Raw genomic sequence first — 17458 nt, 5'->3', positions numbered from 1 at the left:
TTGCCTAGCAGTGATTTATAGATGACCTGGAGCCAGTGGGTTTGGCGATGAATATGTAGTGAGGGCCAGCCAACAAGAGCGTACAGGTCACAATGGTGGGTAGTATATGGGGCTTTAGTGACAAAATGGATGGCACTGTGATAGACTACATCCAATTTGCTGAGTAGAGTGTTGGAGGCTATTTTGTAAATGACATCGCCGAAGTCAAGGATCGGTAGGATAGTCAGTTTTACGAGGGCATGTTTGGCAGCATGAGTGAAGGAGGCTTTGTTGCGAAATAGGAAGCCGATTCTAGATCTAACTTTTGATTGGAGATGCTTAATGTGAGTCTGGAAGGAGAGTTTACAGTCTAACCAGACACCTAGGTATTTGTAGTTGTCCACATACTCTAGGTCAGACCCGCCGAGAGTAGTGATTCTAGTCGGGTGGGCGGGTGCCAGCAGCGTTCGGTTGAAGAGCATGCATTTAGTTTTACTAGCGTTTAAGAGCAGTTGAGGCTACGGAAGGAGTGTTGTATGGCATTGAAGCTCGTTTGGAGGTTTGTTAACACAGTGTCCAATGAAGGGCCAGATGTATACAAAATGGTGTCGTCCGCATAGAGGTGGATCCGAGTTTCACCAGCAGCAAGAGCAACATCACTGATATACACAGAGAATAGAGTCGGCCCGAGAATTGAACCCTGTGGCACCCCCATAGAGACGGCCAGAGGTCCAGACAACAGGCCCTCCGATTTGACACATTGAACTCTATCTGAGAAGTAGTTGGTGAACCAGGCGAGGCAGTCATTAGAGAAACCAATACTATTTAGTCTGCCAATAAGAATGCGGTGGTTGACAGAGTCGAAAGCCTTGGCCAGGTCGATGAAGACGGCTGAGCAGTACTGTCTTTTATCGATGGCGGTTATAATATCGTTTAGGACCTTGAGCGTGGCTGAGGTGCACCCATGACCAGCTCAGAAACCGGATTGCATAGCGGAGAAGGTACGGTGGGATTCGAAATGGTCGGTGATCTGTTTGTTAACTTGGCTTTCAAATACTTTCGAAAGGCAGGGCAGGATGGATATAGGTCTGTAACAGTTTGGATCTAGAGTGTCACCCCCTTTGAAGAGGGGGATGACCGCGGCAGCTTTCCAATCTCTGGGGATCTCAGATGTTACGAAAGAGAGGTTGAACAGGCTAGAAATAGGGATTGCGACAATTTCGGCTGCTAATTTTAGAACGAAAGGGTCCAGATTGTCTAGCCCAGCTGATTTGTAGGGGTCCAGATTTTTCAGCTCTTTCAGAACATCAGCTGTCTGAATTTGTGTGAAGGAGAAGCGGGGGGTTGGGGGGCATGGGCAAGTTGCATCGGAGGGTGCAGAGCTGGTGGCCGGGGTAGTGGTAGCCAGGTGGAAAGCATGGCCAGCCGTAGCAAAATGCTTGCTGAAATTCTCGATTATTGTAGATTTATCGGTGTTGACAGTGTTTCCTAGCCTCAGTGCAGTGGGCAGTTGGGAGGAGGTGCTCATATTTTTATCATAAGAGTTATCTTAATGAGAAACAGAAATGATACACGAGCTCACAAAAACAAATACATTTGTGCATTGTACATTTCAGTCTTGTTATTGTCCCATGTAAGATATGGGACTTTAAGCAATTTAGTGAGTCTTGCACTTAATATAGTTACATAAATGGGAGAAAAGCACCTACTCAAGATAAATACTGTACAAGGGAAATTTCTCCACAGAAATGGTCAGTTACACATAGTCCGATTGAACTTACATCTGTCACTTTGAGGAAGCCTGAGAAATCAGCCACAACATTCCCGTGTGTCAGCATAACTCCCTTTGGGTTTCCTATGTAGGAGAGGGACAGAAAACAGTGCAACAAAATCAATGGACTTCTCCTCCTCCACCTGCTCTCAACAATGGATAGCATTGTCTCCGTCCCAAATGGCACCCTAATCCCTTATAGTGCAATACTTAGGGCTATGGTCAAAGGTAGTGGACTATATATGGAAAAGGGTTTCCATTTGGGACCCATCCAGTATCAAACGATGGAAAACAACAAGGTTAGATATATATATGGAAAAACAAGTTAGCAGCCTAGGAACTAACAGAATGATCATTGTGCCACTTGTTTTTCAGGCTACACATGAACATTTTGCTTTGCCATAGTGGGAGCAACCTGAGTTGAATCACCCTGTAACAGCCTTTGTAACACACACACACTCAGAGAGACAGGAGTTTAGATAGGCCTCAGGGCAGGCGTGTAATAAGGGCACCAGGGGTAAACATGCTTCAGGCTGATGGAAGTTACACTGAAAGACCAACAGGTGGCACTCTTTCTACTACTGCAGTGGGCTGCTTTGCCACTTGTGACTAAAGCTGTGGTTACATGTCTGGAAATACCGGGGGTTTCTACATGTCTATATGACTGTATTTGTGGCCAGACCGTAATAAAATTACCAAAACAATTAGGTTGTTACATTGTAACTAGATAGTAATTATAAAGGTTATACCCTACTGGGTTTCACTTTACATTAAGTTGCTTGCTCCTGGGTAGGTACATGACAATTACAAGTATATCCATTGTTATTATATTAGACCTTTGAGCCAGGTCATAACATAGAAATAAACTAATTGAATATGACCAGCAGTTAATGACAGGGTGTGCCGTGTTACAATTGTTGTTACCAGGTCCAAGCCTATTTATCAATCCTGGTATTACATGTGGATTCAATGGTAGTGGCACCTTGTAGTTTCATGTAACAAGGACAGATTTTGGTTTGAGTTATTGACATGGTAATTCACAGGTGACTTTCAAACGTGTAATTACAAATTATTAGTTACAAAGTGGAACAAGAAATTCTGTAATATCTGATAGCGTTACAACCTAATTACCATGTAATTACATAGTAACACCTACTGTATGTAACCACTATATTGTTACTGCAGTTATTATTGTGTAGTTGCATAGTAATAGGGGTAACTTAGTGTTACCCAATGAATTTAGCTGTATTGATTTTCTCTCGGCACCATGGCAGAAAATGTAGAATCACACAAAATGTTCTTTAAAAACGAAAAATTTCTCTCAGTTCCATAGAGAAATGTGTATAATTTCAGGAAATTCGCTTCAATGCAAAAAATGTTCTGTAATATTCAGCTGTGCCGACGGGCCGACCGCGTCCATTGCCACGCCCCCCTGCCACGCCCACCACCTAAGCCCCTTTTTGATGCAGAAAAAAACCTGTAACTACCTTTCCCTCTGAAGTCTCACTGTTAGGGGCCCTACCATGACCATTACTGTACCATTTCAACCCTGATACTTGGCATTGGCCTGAAGTGGTCAGGGGGAAGCCTCTTCCTGTTAATCTGTCACACACGATGGGAGAAACAATAGACACACTTCATAAAGTTGTCATGAAACAGACCAAAACTACCGACAGGGTTGGACTTGAATCAGGGATTGTGGATGAACTCTCAAGATAGTACATTACTGTGTTAATACACATCAATACTGTGATTAGCTTGTAAGAATAAGACACTTCGGGGTGTTATAGTTTGTGGCTGGATGGAGATACCTGTGGTACCACTGGTGAAGCACACGATGGACAGGTCTTCTGGTGTAGGTGGCTGTAAGGAACAAACGCACAGTCAGGATATAGTCAGAATGAGATCATGAACTCATTGATATCAACTTTAGATAATAGTCAACATTACATTAGCCCATCTCAGGCATTTAAAGTAATATGTGACTGTAGAAGATGGTCACATAAAACAAGAATACAAGCACTCACAGACTTAAAGTGCTATGTGAGATCAAAAGGGATATTAATACGGTACACATTTCAAGCAGCGGTTACTACAGTAACAGACAGCTAAAGAATGTTTGTGTGTATGTCTACTGTGTTGTCTCGGCTCGTGTGAGCCAGAGATCTCTAGTCTAAAATATGTCCAAAACATAACAAAACATAGTCAGCACCACTCTGAGGACTTCCTGCATTCTGCCTGTGCAGAGCGTGGCTGACAGGGACAGACTGTTTACATCTCAAGGCTATTCAAAATATATGTATTTGTGATCTGTGCTGCCTAACCACAAAGTTGCATCATGCGCCGATTAGACAAGACTTACTGAGACAGACAAGATTACAGAGAAGACCTCGCTTTGAACTCTGCTCAACTAATGAATGATTTCCCTAGCTGGACGGGCTATGACAATATGGCTGTGGTACACATATACTGATACAAAACTGCTTACTCCCCTAGCACCAAAACACTCAATGGATGCTGTCCAATTGGCACCGTGTTCCCTATTTAGTGCACTACTTTTACTGTGGGCAAAAGTAGTGCACTAAATAGGGAATAAGGTGTGAATTGGGCAGCATCTATTGAGTAAGGAATAGGGTGCTATTTGAGACGCAGACAACTAACCAGACCAGACATGCAGGCTGCACTCACCAGGGGCTTTCTGTGGTTCGCTCTGCCCAGATCCTGGATGGGACGGCAGCATGCAAACAAGCACAACATCTTGTGTTTAGATAATCATTAGAAGAACCATAAAACACAGCCAGAATAAAGTGGAGGGGACTGAATATCTGAACAACTCTCATGTCCCCACAAAAGAGATGCTTGCATAGTTTTACGCTAGATTAATTTAATAAACTGTAACAGAAGCATTCTTTCTTTATTTGCCTACATGTATGAGCTAACCATAACTTTTGATTGTATCATAATGTTTGTTTTACGTTGACATGGTAATTTACAGCAAGGAAGTGAGAAAGGCTAGACCTGTTCAAGATTCCATCATGTTCTGCAGAGATAATAATGCATATCTCTTGCCCTCAGAGGGCTAGTACATGGATTACAGTAAATACTGTACATACTGCAGTCTTTATTAAGTTGTAGCCTACACACCAGTCATACATTAGTGTTTGGAGTACATAGACATGGAGCCATTGAAGTGTTGTTCATACTTCTCCAAAGAATCAGTCATGTGTGGCTTGCATACAGTGGAAAGGGGACACAGCTGAGCTACAGGTCTCTGTATAGACAGGGTTGGGCTTTAAAAAAAAAACAATGTGTTACATTATATTAGCTGAGCTGAGGCCCCTCTCCCTCCCTACCTGGGGCCCCTCCCTCCCCTCTCCACGAACATCTACTCTCCCCCATCCCCCCTGCCCCCCTACACCCTCCCTACCTCCACGTCTTGCAAGGACTGGACGATGACCCCGCAGCCCGCCCCCTCCTCCATCAGGGCAGGTTCAAAGGGGTCCATGAGGATGATCCTTTTCAGCCCAGGGGTCTCCTGCCTCTCCACATTACCCAGAAGCACCTGGGCCTTCTCAGGCTTGTCACAGATCACCGTGACAATGTCCGCTGAAAGACAGCACACAAAAGCCCAGCACGCTGTGAAAACTAGAACACACACACATACATGATCCAATCAGCTAGTAAACACACAGCTACTGCTCTACACACAGATTTCCATTTCACTGCCTTGGAGCAGAGACAAATTCTGTTGGGACACTGGGCCAAAACCACTATGTCACTGAGGGGCAGTTGGAAATGATGAATAAAATGAGAGAGTTTGATGTCAGTTAACTGATTAGTGTCAAACTGAAGGATGGAAAGCCCTGAGGACATGGGGAAGGAGGAGAGTGTAACGACAGAGAGAGCTCAAGGCCTGCTCCCTTCCTCCCAAACCAACTGAGCTAAGCTCATTACCTCCAGCATAAGGCGAAGGTGAGCCCTAACCTGATTCCTCTGTGTGTGTGTGTGTGTGTGTCGTTAAAGGGATTGTGTGACTTAAACACAACAAAACAGAATTCTCTAGTCTAAGGACAACTGCTCAGGAAGGGAAGGGCGAGCATCTCAGTTTTTGAGCTTCATCTACATTTACCAGAAGCTCTTATCCAGAGCAACTTACAGTTAGTGAGTGCATACATTTTCATACTGGCCCCCCGTGGGAAACAAACCCACAACCCTGGCGTTGCAAGCGCCATGCTCTACCAACTGAGCTACAAGGGACGTATAGCAGGGATGTGCAACTTTGATAGGGGTGGGAGCCACAAAAAAACTTAACTCATCACAAAGGGTTGCTCGCGGGTCTGCGTACCCACATGTGCACACCCTCGACTGAGTTTCCCAAAATTCATTTATAATAATATACAGTACCAGTCAAAAGTTTGGACACACCTACCCATTTTTTTACTATTTTCTACATTGAAGAATAATAGTGAAGATTTCAAAACTATTAAATAACACATATGGAATCATGTAGTAATCAAAGAAGTGTTAAATCAAATTATATTTTATATTTGCACACTCTTGGTATTCTCTCAACCAGCTTCACCTGGAATGCTTTTCCAACAGGCTTGAAGGAGTTCACACATATGCTGAGCACTTGTTGGCTGCTTTTCCTTCACTCTGCGGTCCAACTCATCCCAAACCATCTCAATTGGGTTGAGGTCAGCTGATTGTGGAGGCCAGGTCATCTGGCAGCACTCCATCACTCTCCTTCTTGGTCAAATAGCCCTTACACAGCCTGGAGGTGTGTTGGGTCATTGTCCTGTTGAAAAACAAATGATAGTCCCACTAAGCCCAAACCAGATGGGATGGCGTATCGCTGCAGAATGCTGTGGTAGCCATGCTGCTTAAGTGTGCCTTGAATTCTAAATAAATCACAGACAGTGTCACCAGCAAAGCACCCCCACACCACCACACCTCCTCCTCCATGCTTCACGGTGGGAACCACACATGCGGAGATCATCCGTTCACCTACTCTGCGTCTCACAAGACACGGCGGTTGGAACCAAATATCTCAAATTTGGACTCATCAGACCAAAGGACAGATTACCACCGGTCTAATGTCCATTACTCATGTTTCTTGGCCCAAGCAAGTCTCTTCTTCTTACTGGTGTCCTATAGTAGTGGTTTCTTTGCAGCAATTCGACCATGAAGGCCTGATTCACACCGTCTCCTCTGAACAATTGATGTTGAGATGTGTCTGTTACTTGAACTCTGTGAAGTATTTATTTGGGCTGTAATTTCTGAGGCTGGTAACTCTAAGGAACTTATCCTCTGCAGCAGAGGTAACTCTGGGTCTTCCTTTCCTGTGGCAGTCCTCATGAGAGCCAGTTTCATCATAGCGCTTGATCGTTTTTGTGGCTGCACTTGAATAAACGTTCTAAGTTCTTGAAATGTTCCGTATTGACTGACCTTCATGTCTTAAAGTAATGATGGACTGTCGCTTCTCTTTGCTTATTTGAGCTGTTCTTGCCATAATATGGACTTGGTCTTTTACCAAATAGGGCTGTCTTCTGTATACCACCCCTACCTTGTCACAACACAACTGATTGGCTCAAACGCATTAAGAAGGAAAGAAATTCCACAAATTAACTTTTAACAAGGCATAAATTGTAGAAGGGGCAAAGTAGGGCATGTGCCGACACAATAGGTTTCGGTGGGTTGGCATACACCTGTATGGCGTAACCCCCGCCTAGTTATAGAATTACACCAGCCCACAACAAGCTCCCGCAGCCAGTGGTGTGTATTCATGGTAGCCTAGGACAACAAAAACTAAAAGCATGTGCTGTATGACAGAGTCATAGACCATTTAGGCAACATGAAAGAGGAGGATAGCATTGGCTGTTTTTTCTGTTTGCACACACACACACTCACACACACACACACACACACACACACACACACACACACACACACACACACACACACAGAAATCAGAACCATGGACAGCCACATCATATTTAGGTTACGTTGATTGGACTAAATCGTTTTTGATATCTTTTAGTTGTCACTGTTTTAGACTAAGCAGAGCTGATTAGATAATGTTGAAATGTTGAAGTTGAAATGGTGCTGGAATAGTGGAGGCAGCTCCTGTTTTCTTTAAGACTTGCGGTAACTCTCCATTGTTCTAAATCAATAGTTGTTTAGTAGTCCGAACATTTCGGAAACATTACCTTGCTTGACCATGCTGTAGGTCATATGTAACTGTTTGTTACATGCAATATGTTTTGTGGACTTCACCGGACAGATCTCCGGTTTTGTGATGAAACAAAGGTTTGGTTGAATTTATTCTGCCACTGTGTCTTCTTATTGTCTCCGCCTTAGGTCTATATATCACGATGGCAAGGCATATTGTCACGCCCTGACTCAGGGGACGCTTATATGTTGAGTCAGGGTGTGTATATTCCTTGTTGTGCTTTTTCTATGTTGTCGATCTAGTATGTGTGGATCTATGTTGGCCGGTGTTGTTCCCAATCAGAGGCAGCTGTCGCTCGTTGTCTCTGATTGGGGACCATACTTAAGCAGCCTATTGGCACTGTCTAGTTGTGGGATCTTGTTCCTTGTAAGGTATGTTGTGTGTTCTACCTTGGACTTCACGTTTCGTTTCCTTTATTGTTTTGTCGTGTGTTAAAGTTTAATAAACATGTACGCATATCACGCTGCGCCTTGGTCTGACCCGTCATTCAACGAACGTGACAGAAGATCCCACCAAACGAGGACCAAGCAGCGTGCCCAGGCGAAGCGAATAGCCATGTCACAGGTGGGCAAATTGTGGTCATGGGAAGAGATATTTGCGGGGAGAGGACCATGGGCTAAGGTAGATGCCCAGGCAGGAGAGGTGCAACGGCAACACGGAGGAGGCCGGTCGAGGAGGAAGCCCGAGAAGCAGCCCCAAGAACATTTTTTGGGGCGGCACACGGGGTGGTTGGCGGAGCCTAGTGTCAGAGCAGAGCCAACTCCCCGTACTCACGCGATGAAGCGTATGACTGGGCAGGCTCCGTGTTATGCGGAGCTACGTACTGTGTCGCCAGTGCGCTGACACAGTCCTGTACGTCCTGTGCTTGCACCACGCACGTGCCGTGCGAAGATGGGCATCCAGCCAGGACGGGGTGTGCCGGCTCAACGCTCCTGGTCTCCAGTACGCCTCCTCGGTCCCGCATATCCTGCGCCAGTTCTACGAACTGTATCGCCAGTGCGCGTGCACAGCCCAGTGCGTCCTGTGCTGATGCCTCACACATACTGTGCGGAAGTAGGCATTCAGCCAGGACGGGTTGTGCCAGCTCTCTGCTCCAGACCTCCAGTCCGCCTCCAAAGTCCGGGCCGGCCTGTTCCTGCTCCTCGCACAAAGCCAGTGGTGCGCGTCGCCAGCCCGGCCCGGCCTGTTCCTGCTCCTCGCACCAAGCAAGAGGTGCGCGTCACGAGCCCGGCCTGTTCCTGTTCCTCGCACCAAGCCAGTGGTGCGCGTCGCCAGCCCGGCCTGTTCCTGCTCCTCGCACCAAGCCAGTGGTGCGTGTCGCCAGCCCGGCCCGGCCTGTTCCTGCTCCTCGCACCAAGCCAGTGGTGCGCATCGCCAGCCCGGCCCGGCCTGTTCCTGCTCCTCGCACCAAGCCAGTGGTGCGCGTCGCCAGTCCGGCCCGGCCCGTTACTGTCCCTCGCACCAAGCCAGTGGTGCGTGTTCCTAGTCCGGTCCGGCCCGTGCCTGCTCCTCGCACCAGACCAGTGGTGCGTTTGTCCAGTCCGGCACGGCCCGTGCCCGTTCCACCGGTGCCTGGTCCGGCACCGGTCAGCTGCTCCACTCCGGTGCCAGAGCAGTCCGCTCCACCAGTGCCTGATCCAGTGCCGGTCAGTTGTTCCACTCCGGAGCCAGAGCAGTCCGCTCCACCGGTGCCTGATCCAGCTCCGGTCAGCTGCGCCACTCCGGAGCCAGAGCAGTCCGCTCCAGCGGGGTCTAGTCCAGCTCCGGTCAGCGGCTCCACTCCGTAGCCAGAGCAGTCCGTTCCAGCTGGACTAGGCACCGGTGGAGCGGACTGCTCTGGCTCCGGAGTGGAGCCGCTGACCGAAGCTGGATCAGGCACCGGTGCCCAGTCCAGCTCCGGTCAGCAGCTCCAGTCCAGATCATGACGTCAGCCCCTCTCCAGGTTCAGGGTCTCCCACACCAGGGTCCAGACAGGGCCTGGCGTATCGTGGGAAGAAGGAGAGGGGAAGCAGCGCGCCGAGGTCCAGACCAGACCAGGGGCGCAACAGGGAGGCGGAGAGTGAGAGGTCGTCACGCCCCGAGCCGGATACGCCTCCGAGGCGGAATGCCCACCCGACCCCTACCCTGTTATGTTTATGTTGTGCGGTCGGAGTCCGCACCTTTGGGGGGGGGGGGGGGGGTACTGTCACGCCCTGACTCAGGGGACGCTTATATGTTGAGTCAGGGTGTGTATATTCCTTGTTGTGCTTTTTCTATGTTGTCGATCTAGTATGTGTGGATCTATGTTGGCCGGTGTGGTTCCCAATCAGAGGCAGCTGTCGCTCGTTGTCTCTGATTGGGGAGCATACTTAAGCAGCCTATTGGCACTGTCTAGTTGTGGGATCTTGTTCCTTGTAAGGTATGTTGTGTGTTCTACCTTGGACTTCACGTTTCGTTTCCTTTGTTGTTTTGTCGTGTGTTTAAAGTTTAATAAACATGTACGCATATCACGCTGCGCCTTGGTCTGACCCGTCATTCAACGAACATGACACATATAAACTAACAGGTTATAGAGCAAACAATGCAATTATCACAACTCATAGGTTGTAATATAGCTTTTTATTCTGGATTGGCACCGCTAATCACACCGCTAATGCCAGCAGTACACTTACAGTAAGGCTCTGTCCCAAATGGGTCTCTATTACCTGTGTCGTGCACTACATTTGACCAAGGCCCATAGAGGTGATTAGGGTGCCATTTTGGACGTACAAATCTGAAATCTGCTAGTCTTACCAGTGTTGATGATGTACCGTATGGCATCAGGCCCTAGTGTGTCATACAGAGGCACCACCACCATAGAGTAGGTGTAGCAGGCCAGCTCCGAAATGATCCACTGCAATTAGAGACAGACAGGTCAAAAGGAGGCCAGGGCACCGTTGACATAATGAGCAATAAATAAAAAAAAGCCTCCACAAAAGGTAGTTGGAGCTGTTAACCTTTATATCATGTCAAAACATTTGTGAATCAGTGTCTTGTCCCAAATGGCACCATATTCCCTATATAGTGCACTACTTTTGATAGGGGTCTGGTCAAAAGTAGTGCATTATGTAGGGTATAGGGTGCATTTTGAGACACACATAGTGTCTCGCTGTGACGATGACCTCACCTCTGGCCTGTTCTGTGCAAACACTCCGATGAACTGATCTTGGCTTGGTGTGCAGCCCTGGCTCAGAAGCCCCGACCCCAAGTACTCCGCCCGGGTTGTGACCTGGAAGTGGACATGAATGGGACAGCAGCTGAGCGTATTGTGAAACAAGAAATATGTCAGTATTAAAAATTAACAAACAAGCTCGTATGCGCTATGCTCTCCTCAACTGTCATGATGTCATAGATGAAATAATGGAGCGGAGTGTTTTTGTAAATACAGAATCCTTCCTGCTGCACCATTCCAACGCTTAGGTGTTTATAAGCTTCCTAAATAAATCCCTCTCAGTAACATTGAAGAGAAAATACCATTAACAGAATGCAGAAGATAAATCCCTCCCATTTTGATCATGTTTGGAAGCCATAACCCATGAATAAATGTGTGTGTTAAAAAGTCCAGTAGTTCAGTGCAGTGGTACAGAAAGCTTTAGTGTAAATCAACTTGAAATAATACTCTGTGTTGCTACAGATTTTTGAGAAGCAGCATACGTAGGGGAGACTGTAAACTGAGCCTGTACATCTGTTGATCAACCACATGGCATGACCAAGCGTAATACAAACCACAAGGACTGAGTTACACACAGAGCTATAGATTGCACTGGCCCTATGAAAGAATAGACCACACAGAGCCTGTGGAGTAAAGCAGAGACCTGCTCTTGTGCTTCAGTGTTCTGCACAGAGGTAGTTCTACTCTGTGCTTACCTCTTTATAGGACAGCCACTTGTAAGGCTTGTTGGGTAGCCGGGAGCCTAAGCAAGGTCCATCACCTGCAGACAATACAACAACTGGACGAGTCAGTGAATTTACAAAAACACAGAAACCCCCAAAGGATCACATGACTGACACTCATTATGACCATGCATAATCTCTATTCCTCTATCTATTCCTCTTTAGCAATCTCTTTACTGGCTACTAACTACAGTTGGTCCTCAGCATTATGTTGGAGTCAGTCAGTCAGTCATTCAGTCAGTCAGTCAGTCAGTCATTCAGTCTATTTAGAGCCATATATAGAGAGATACTTTCTACATGTATATACAGTCTAGTCTGTCTACAGTCTGACTTTAGGCCTCACCTCAGATGCTACTTCCAATGTTCTCAGTTGCCATTGTAATCTAGATAGCACTTTTTCCCTCACCAGACAGACCAAACAAATAGACCAAACAGACAGTGAACCAGCACTTTTTCAGACCACAGTGCCAGTGTGTGTGTGTGTGTGTGTGTGTGTGTGTGTGTGTGTGTGTGTGTGTGTGTGTGTGTGTGTGTGTGTGTGTGTGTGTATACACACCGGCTATGTGGAGACCTCTCTGGAACACCTCATACATGGTTTTGGCATCCTCGTGATAGTGTGTCAGCAGGTTATTGGGGCTGTCCCCCAGCATGGACCTGCGAACCCCATCTTCATGCTAGAGACAGACAGACATGAGGAGATAGACACAGACAGTGAGGCTAGGACACACACATAGACACACACACACACACACACACACACCAAAATAACAACATGGCTATTTCTGAATGTAGTCCAAATATATATTCGAAATCCAAATTGTTACCCTTTATTCTCTAAGCTATGGGAGCCATTATTATCATTGATATTATGCAAATTGCCAGCTATTATACATGCTTCAACGGGTACTGAAGCCTCAGGGCAGAAAGAGAAATTGGTTTACATGCCGAATATCCGTCTTTATGCCTTATTCTGATTGAAGCCAGAGTGGTTTCTGACACCTAAGTCAGTCTATGATTGTTAATAAATTCATTTTAGACTGAAACAGTTGCTGGCCATAAAGTTAAGTGAACGAGGCTTGTTAATTCTTAAAAGTCCAAGCCGTTGGGGTTCTAAGATGACATTTACATTTTAGTCATTTAGCAGACGCTCTTATCCAGAGCGAATTACAGTTAGTGAGTGCATACATTTTCATACTGGCCCCCCATGGGAAACGAACCCACAACCCTAGCGTTGCAAGCGCCATGCTCTACCAACTGAGCTACAGGGGGATTGTTTTAAGATGGTCATACTATGGATCATTTAGCTATTTGATTTAGAATTGTAGGACCCTTTTAGGTATAGAAATATATACACTACCATTCAAAAGTTTGGGGTCACTTAGAAATGTCCTTGTTTTTGAAAGAAAAGCAATTGTTTTGTCCATTAAAATAACACCAAATTGATCAGAAATACAGTGTAGACATTGTTAATGTAAATGGCTATTGTAGCTGGAAACTGCAGATTTTTTACGGAATATCTATATAGGTGTACAGAGGCCCATTATCAGCAACCATCAGTCCTGTGTTCCAATGGCACGTTGTGTTTGCTAATCCAAGTTTATCATTTTAAAAGGCTAATTGATCATTAGAAAAGCTTTTTGCAATTATGTTAGCACAGCTGAAAACTGTTGTGCTGATTAAAGAAGCAATAAAACTGGCCTTCTTGAGACTAGTTGAGTATCTGGAGCATCAGCAATTGTGGGTTCGATTAAAGGCTCAAAATGGCCAGAAACAAATAACTTTCTTCTGAAACTCGTCAGTCTATTCTTGTTCTGAGAAATGGCTATTCCATGCGAGAAATTGCCAAGAAACTGAAGATCTCGTACAACGCTGTGTACTACTCCCTTCACAGAACAGCGCAAACTGGCTCTAACCAGAATAGAAAGAGGAGCGGGAGGCCCCGGTGCACAACTGAGCAAGAGGACAAATACATTAGAGTGTCTAGTTTGAGAAACAGACGCCTCACAGGTCCTCAACTGGCAGCTTCATTAAATAGTACATGCAAAACACCAGTCTCAACGTCAACAGTGAAGAGGCGACTCCAGGATGCTGACCTTCTAGGGAGAGTTGCAAAGAAAAAGCCATATCTCAGACTGGCCAATAAAAATAAAAGATTAAGATGGGCAAAAGAACACAGACACTGGACAGAGGAAGATTGGAAAAAAGTGTTATGGAGAGACAAATCGAAGTTTGAGATGTTCGGATCACAAAGAATAACATTTGTGAGACGCAGACCAAATGAAAAGATGCTGGAGGAGTGCTTGATGCCATCTGTCAAGCATGGTGGAGGCAATGTGATGGTTTGGGGGTGCTTGGTGGTGGTAAAGTGGGAGATTTGTACAGGGTAGAAGGGATCTTGAAGAAGGAAGGCTATCACTCCATTTTGGAATACCATGCCATACCCTGTGGACGGCGCTTGATTGGAGCCAATTTCCTCCTACAACAGGACAATGACCCAAAGCACAGCTCCAAACTATGCAAGAACTATTTAGGGAAGAAGCAGTTAGCTGGTATTCTGTCTTAATGGAGTCGCCAGCACAGTCACCGGTGAAATCTCTTCAGATTACCTCAACAAATTGACAACTAGAATGCCAAAGGTCTGCAAGGCTGTAATTGCTGCAAAGTTTGAAGGACACAATTATTATTTCAATTGAAAATAATTATTTCTAACCTTCTATTCAACTCATTTCATGTATGTTTTCCTGGAAAACAAGGACATTTCTAAGTGACCCGAAACTTTTGAACGGTAGTGAATATAAATACATTATTTTATAAAATATTGAATTTAGCCTTTACTACTATAGCCCAGAGAAACGCATTGAATAATACATTCATAAATGGCAAAAAAGACAGTAAAAAAAAGATATGAGAACACTCAGCAAATATCTAACTTTTTTTTAGATTCGGACCAGCTCCGCAATGCCGTCTCCTCCCAAGAAGCCACCATTGGGAGGCAATAGGAGTTGCTGCGTGGTCTTATGGAGTGTTTCCAGACCTTGGCCGAACGCCATGACTGCGTGTTGAATACATTGCTGGAGCAATTCTGCAGGTTGTCTGTTAGGCAGCCTACCACGACGGTAACCTCCCAGCCCCTCAGTAACCCGGCTGTCAACTGCGCGTCTCTCCTGGCCAGCCCGGCTTCCTGAGAACCCAGCTTACCTCCACCGGAACGCTTTGCTGGAGAGTCGGGAACCTGTCGGGTGTTTATCGCTCAGTGTTCCCTCATCTTTGAGCTGCAGCCCTCCTCCTTCCCCTCGGACCGCTCGAAGATAGCGCTGATGTCCGGGAGGGCTCTCGCCTGGGCTACGGCAGTGTGGGAACAACAGTCTGCCGTGTGCTTCAGTCTGGAGGAGTTCGTGGACGTGGTGAAGAAGGTTTTAGATTCTCCATTGTCCGGGAGAGAGGCTGCCCGGAAGCTATTCCAGCTTCGGCAAGAATCCCGCAGTGTGGCAGTCTATGCGGTGGATTTCCGCACGTTGGCGGCTGAGAGTGCATGGAACCCGGAATCGCTGTTCGACACGTTCCTGCACGGGTTATCGGAGGAAGTTAAGGATGAGCTAGCAGCCCGGGAACTACCTACGGATCTCGACTCACTTATCGCCTTGACTATCTGGATCGATGGGTGGCTTCGGGAACGTAGGAAGGAGAGGAGGTCCGATTCCACTCGCCCGCCCAAGGATTCCACCTCGCCCTCTGAGGCATCCCGGAAGTCCCCTACGTCTCAGTCTCCGAGAGAATCCGAGGCTACCCGAGTTTCCCCAAGAGTTTCCTAAGTCTGTCGATTCGCCTCTTCCCGAGCCGATGCAACTATGCAGAGCTAGGTTGTCTCCAGCCGAACGTTTATGCAGGCTTAACACTAAGAGCTGTCTGTATTGCGGGACTACTGGTCATTTCGTGTCCTCCTGTTCACTAAAAGACCAGGCTCACCGGTAGGGGCGAGTACTCTGGTGGGCCATACAGAGAACTTTCCCTCTCCCCGTACTCGCACCCCTCTCCATGCCACCCTGCTGTGGGGGAACCAGTCGAAATCTCTCCAGGTACTCATCGACTCAGGGGCCGATGAGAGTTTTATGGACGCTACCATGGCATCCGAGCTGGACATCCGGGGTTACAGCACCCTGGCTTCTCCCCTGTCTGCACTCACCTCTCCCAAGGTTCCGTTCAAGTGGTCCCCAGCGGCGGACCAGGCGTTCCAGGACCTCAAACATCGCTTCACCACAGCTCCCATATTAGTTCATCCTGACCCATCCCGTCAGTTTGTGGTGGAGGCCGACGCTTCGGATGTCGGAGTAGGGGCTGTCCTGTCCCAGCATTCTGCCCTGGACCTCAAACTGCATCCCTGCACCTTCTTCACCCATCGTCTTAACGCCACGGAGAGGAATTACAATGTGGGGAATCTTGAGCTTCTTGCAGTGAAGATGGCATTGGAGGAGTGGAGGCATTGTTGGAAGGGGCGGAACATCCATTCATTGTGTGGACAGACCACAAGAACCTGGAATATCTCCGCACTGCCAAGCGTCTCGATTCCAGGCAAGCTAGGTGGGCCCTGCTTTTCACCCGATTTAACTTCTCCCTCTCCTACCACCCGGGTTCCAAGAATATCAAGCTGGATGCGCTCTCATGCCGCTATAGCCCCACGGCTACCCCATCGGACCCCGAGACCATCCTCTCCACCTTGTGTCTGGCGGCGGCTCTCAGCTGGGGAATTGAGAAGCAAGTCCGTGAGGGGCAGTATTCCCAGCTGACCTGGAAACAACTCTTTGCTACTTGTCTCCGCTAACCCCACCACCTGGAGCCAGCAACTCGTGTGGGTTGAGTACGCCCGCAACACCCTTCCCTGCTGTGCCACTGGTCTCTCGCCTTTTGAGTGTTCCCTGGGATATTAGCCCCCGCTCTTCCCAGAGCAAGAGGAAGAGGTCGGCATACCCTCGGCCCAGATGTTCGTCCACCGCTGTCGTCGTCCCTGGAAGAGAGCCCGGTCGGCTCTTCTTAAGACCACCTCCAGATATCGACGACAGGCGGACTGCCACCGGACCCCGCTATCGTCTCGGGCAGAGGGTATGGCTTTCCACTCGGGATCTGCCCCTCCGGGTGGAGTCCTGCAAACTTTCCCCCCGTTTTATCGGCCCTTTCCCCATCTCCAAGATCCTTAGCCCCTCTGCTGTTCGTCTTCTGTTGCCCCGTACCCACCTTATATATCCCACTTTTCATGTGTCTAGGATTAAACCTATGTCTCACAGCCCTTTGTCTCCTGTTTCCAGTAGCCACACCTACAGAGCGCGTTACACGACTGAATAAGGTAAGACTGAAAACCAAATACTGAGAAGTGCGTAGGAAAGGCATAAATTCCTAAGTCTGAATCAGCCCAAAAGCATCTCAGAATGTTCTAGGATCAGGTACACCCTGTATTTATTACAGTTTTTCTCAATTGCTAAAACACTAAACCCTATTGTCTGAACCAAATGCTCAGTTGCCTGAACCCACTGATTGAATCAATCACTCTTTTGGCAAAACCATAAGCACTT

The 17458-nt window shown here is 47.2% G+C and overlaps 1 protein-coding gene across 1 annotated transcript in view; it reads right to left on the bottom strand.

The window, feature by feature from the left end:
- LOC311142944 (long-chain-fatty-acid--CoA ligase 6-like) overlaps positions 1–17458 on the bottom strand; it is a 129338-nt gene that overhangs the window by 21671 nt on the left and 90209 nt on the right. Inside the window, exons 3-10 of the mRNA XM_084178707.1 lie at positions 12451–12568; positions 11868–11932; positions 11128–11229; positions 10755–10854; positions 5178–5356; positions 4439–4471; positions 3562–3613; positions 1761–1834 (exon numbers count right to left, since the gene is read on the bottom strand). Of these exons, the coding sequence (XP_084034833.1) occupies positions 1761–1834; positions 3562–3613; positions 4439–4471; positions 5178–5356; positions 10755–10854; positions 11128–11229; positions 11868–11932; positions 12451–12568 (723 nt within the window). The remainder of the gene's footprint in view (positions 1–1760; positions 1835–3561; positions 3614–4438; positions 4472–5177; positions 5357–10754; positions 10855–11127; positions 11230–11867; positions 11933–12450; positions 12569–17458) is intronic.

The sequence above is a fragment of the Coregonus lavaretus genome (genome assembly GCF_964263955.1).
Source record: "Coregonus lavaretus genome assembly, chromosome: 15".
NCBI lineage: Eukaryota > Metazoa > Chordata > Actinopteri > Salmoniformes > Salmonidae > Coregonus > Coregonus lavaretus.
This window is presented reverse-complemented; position numbering and strand designations above follow the sequence as displayed.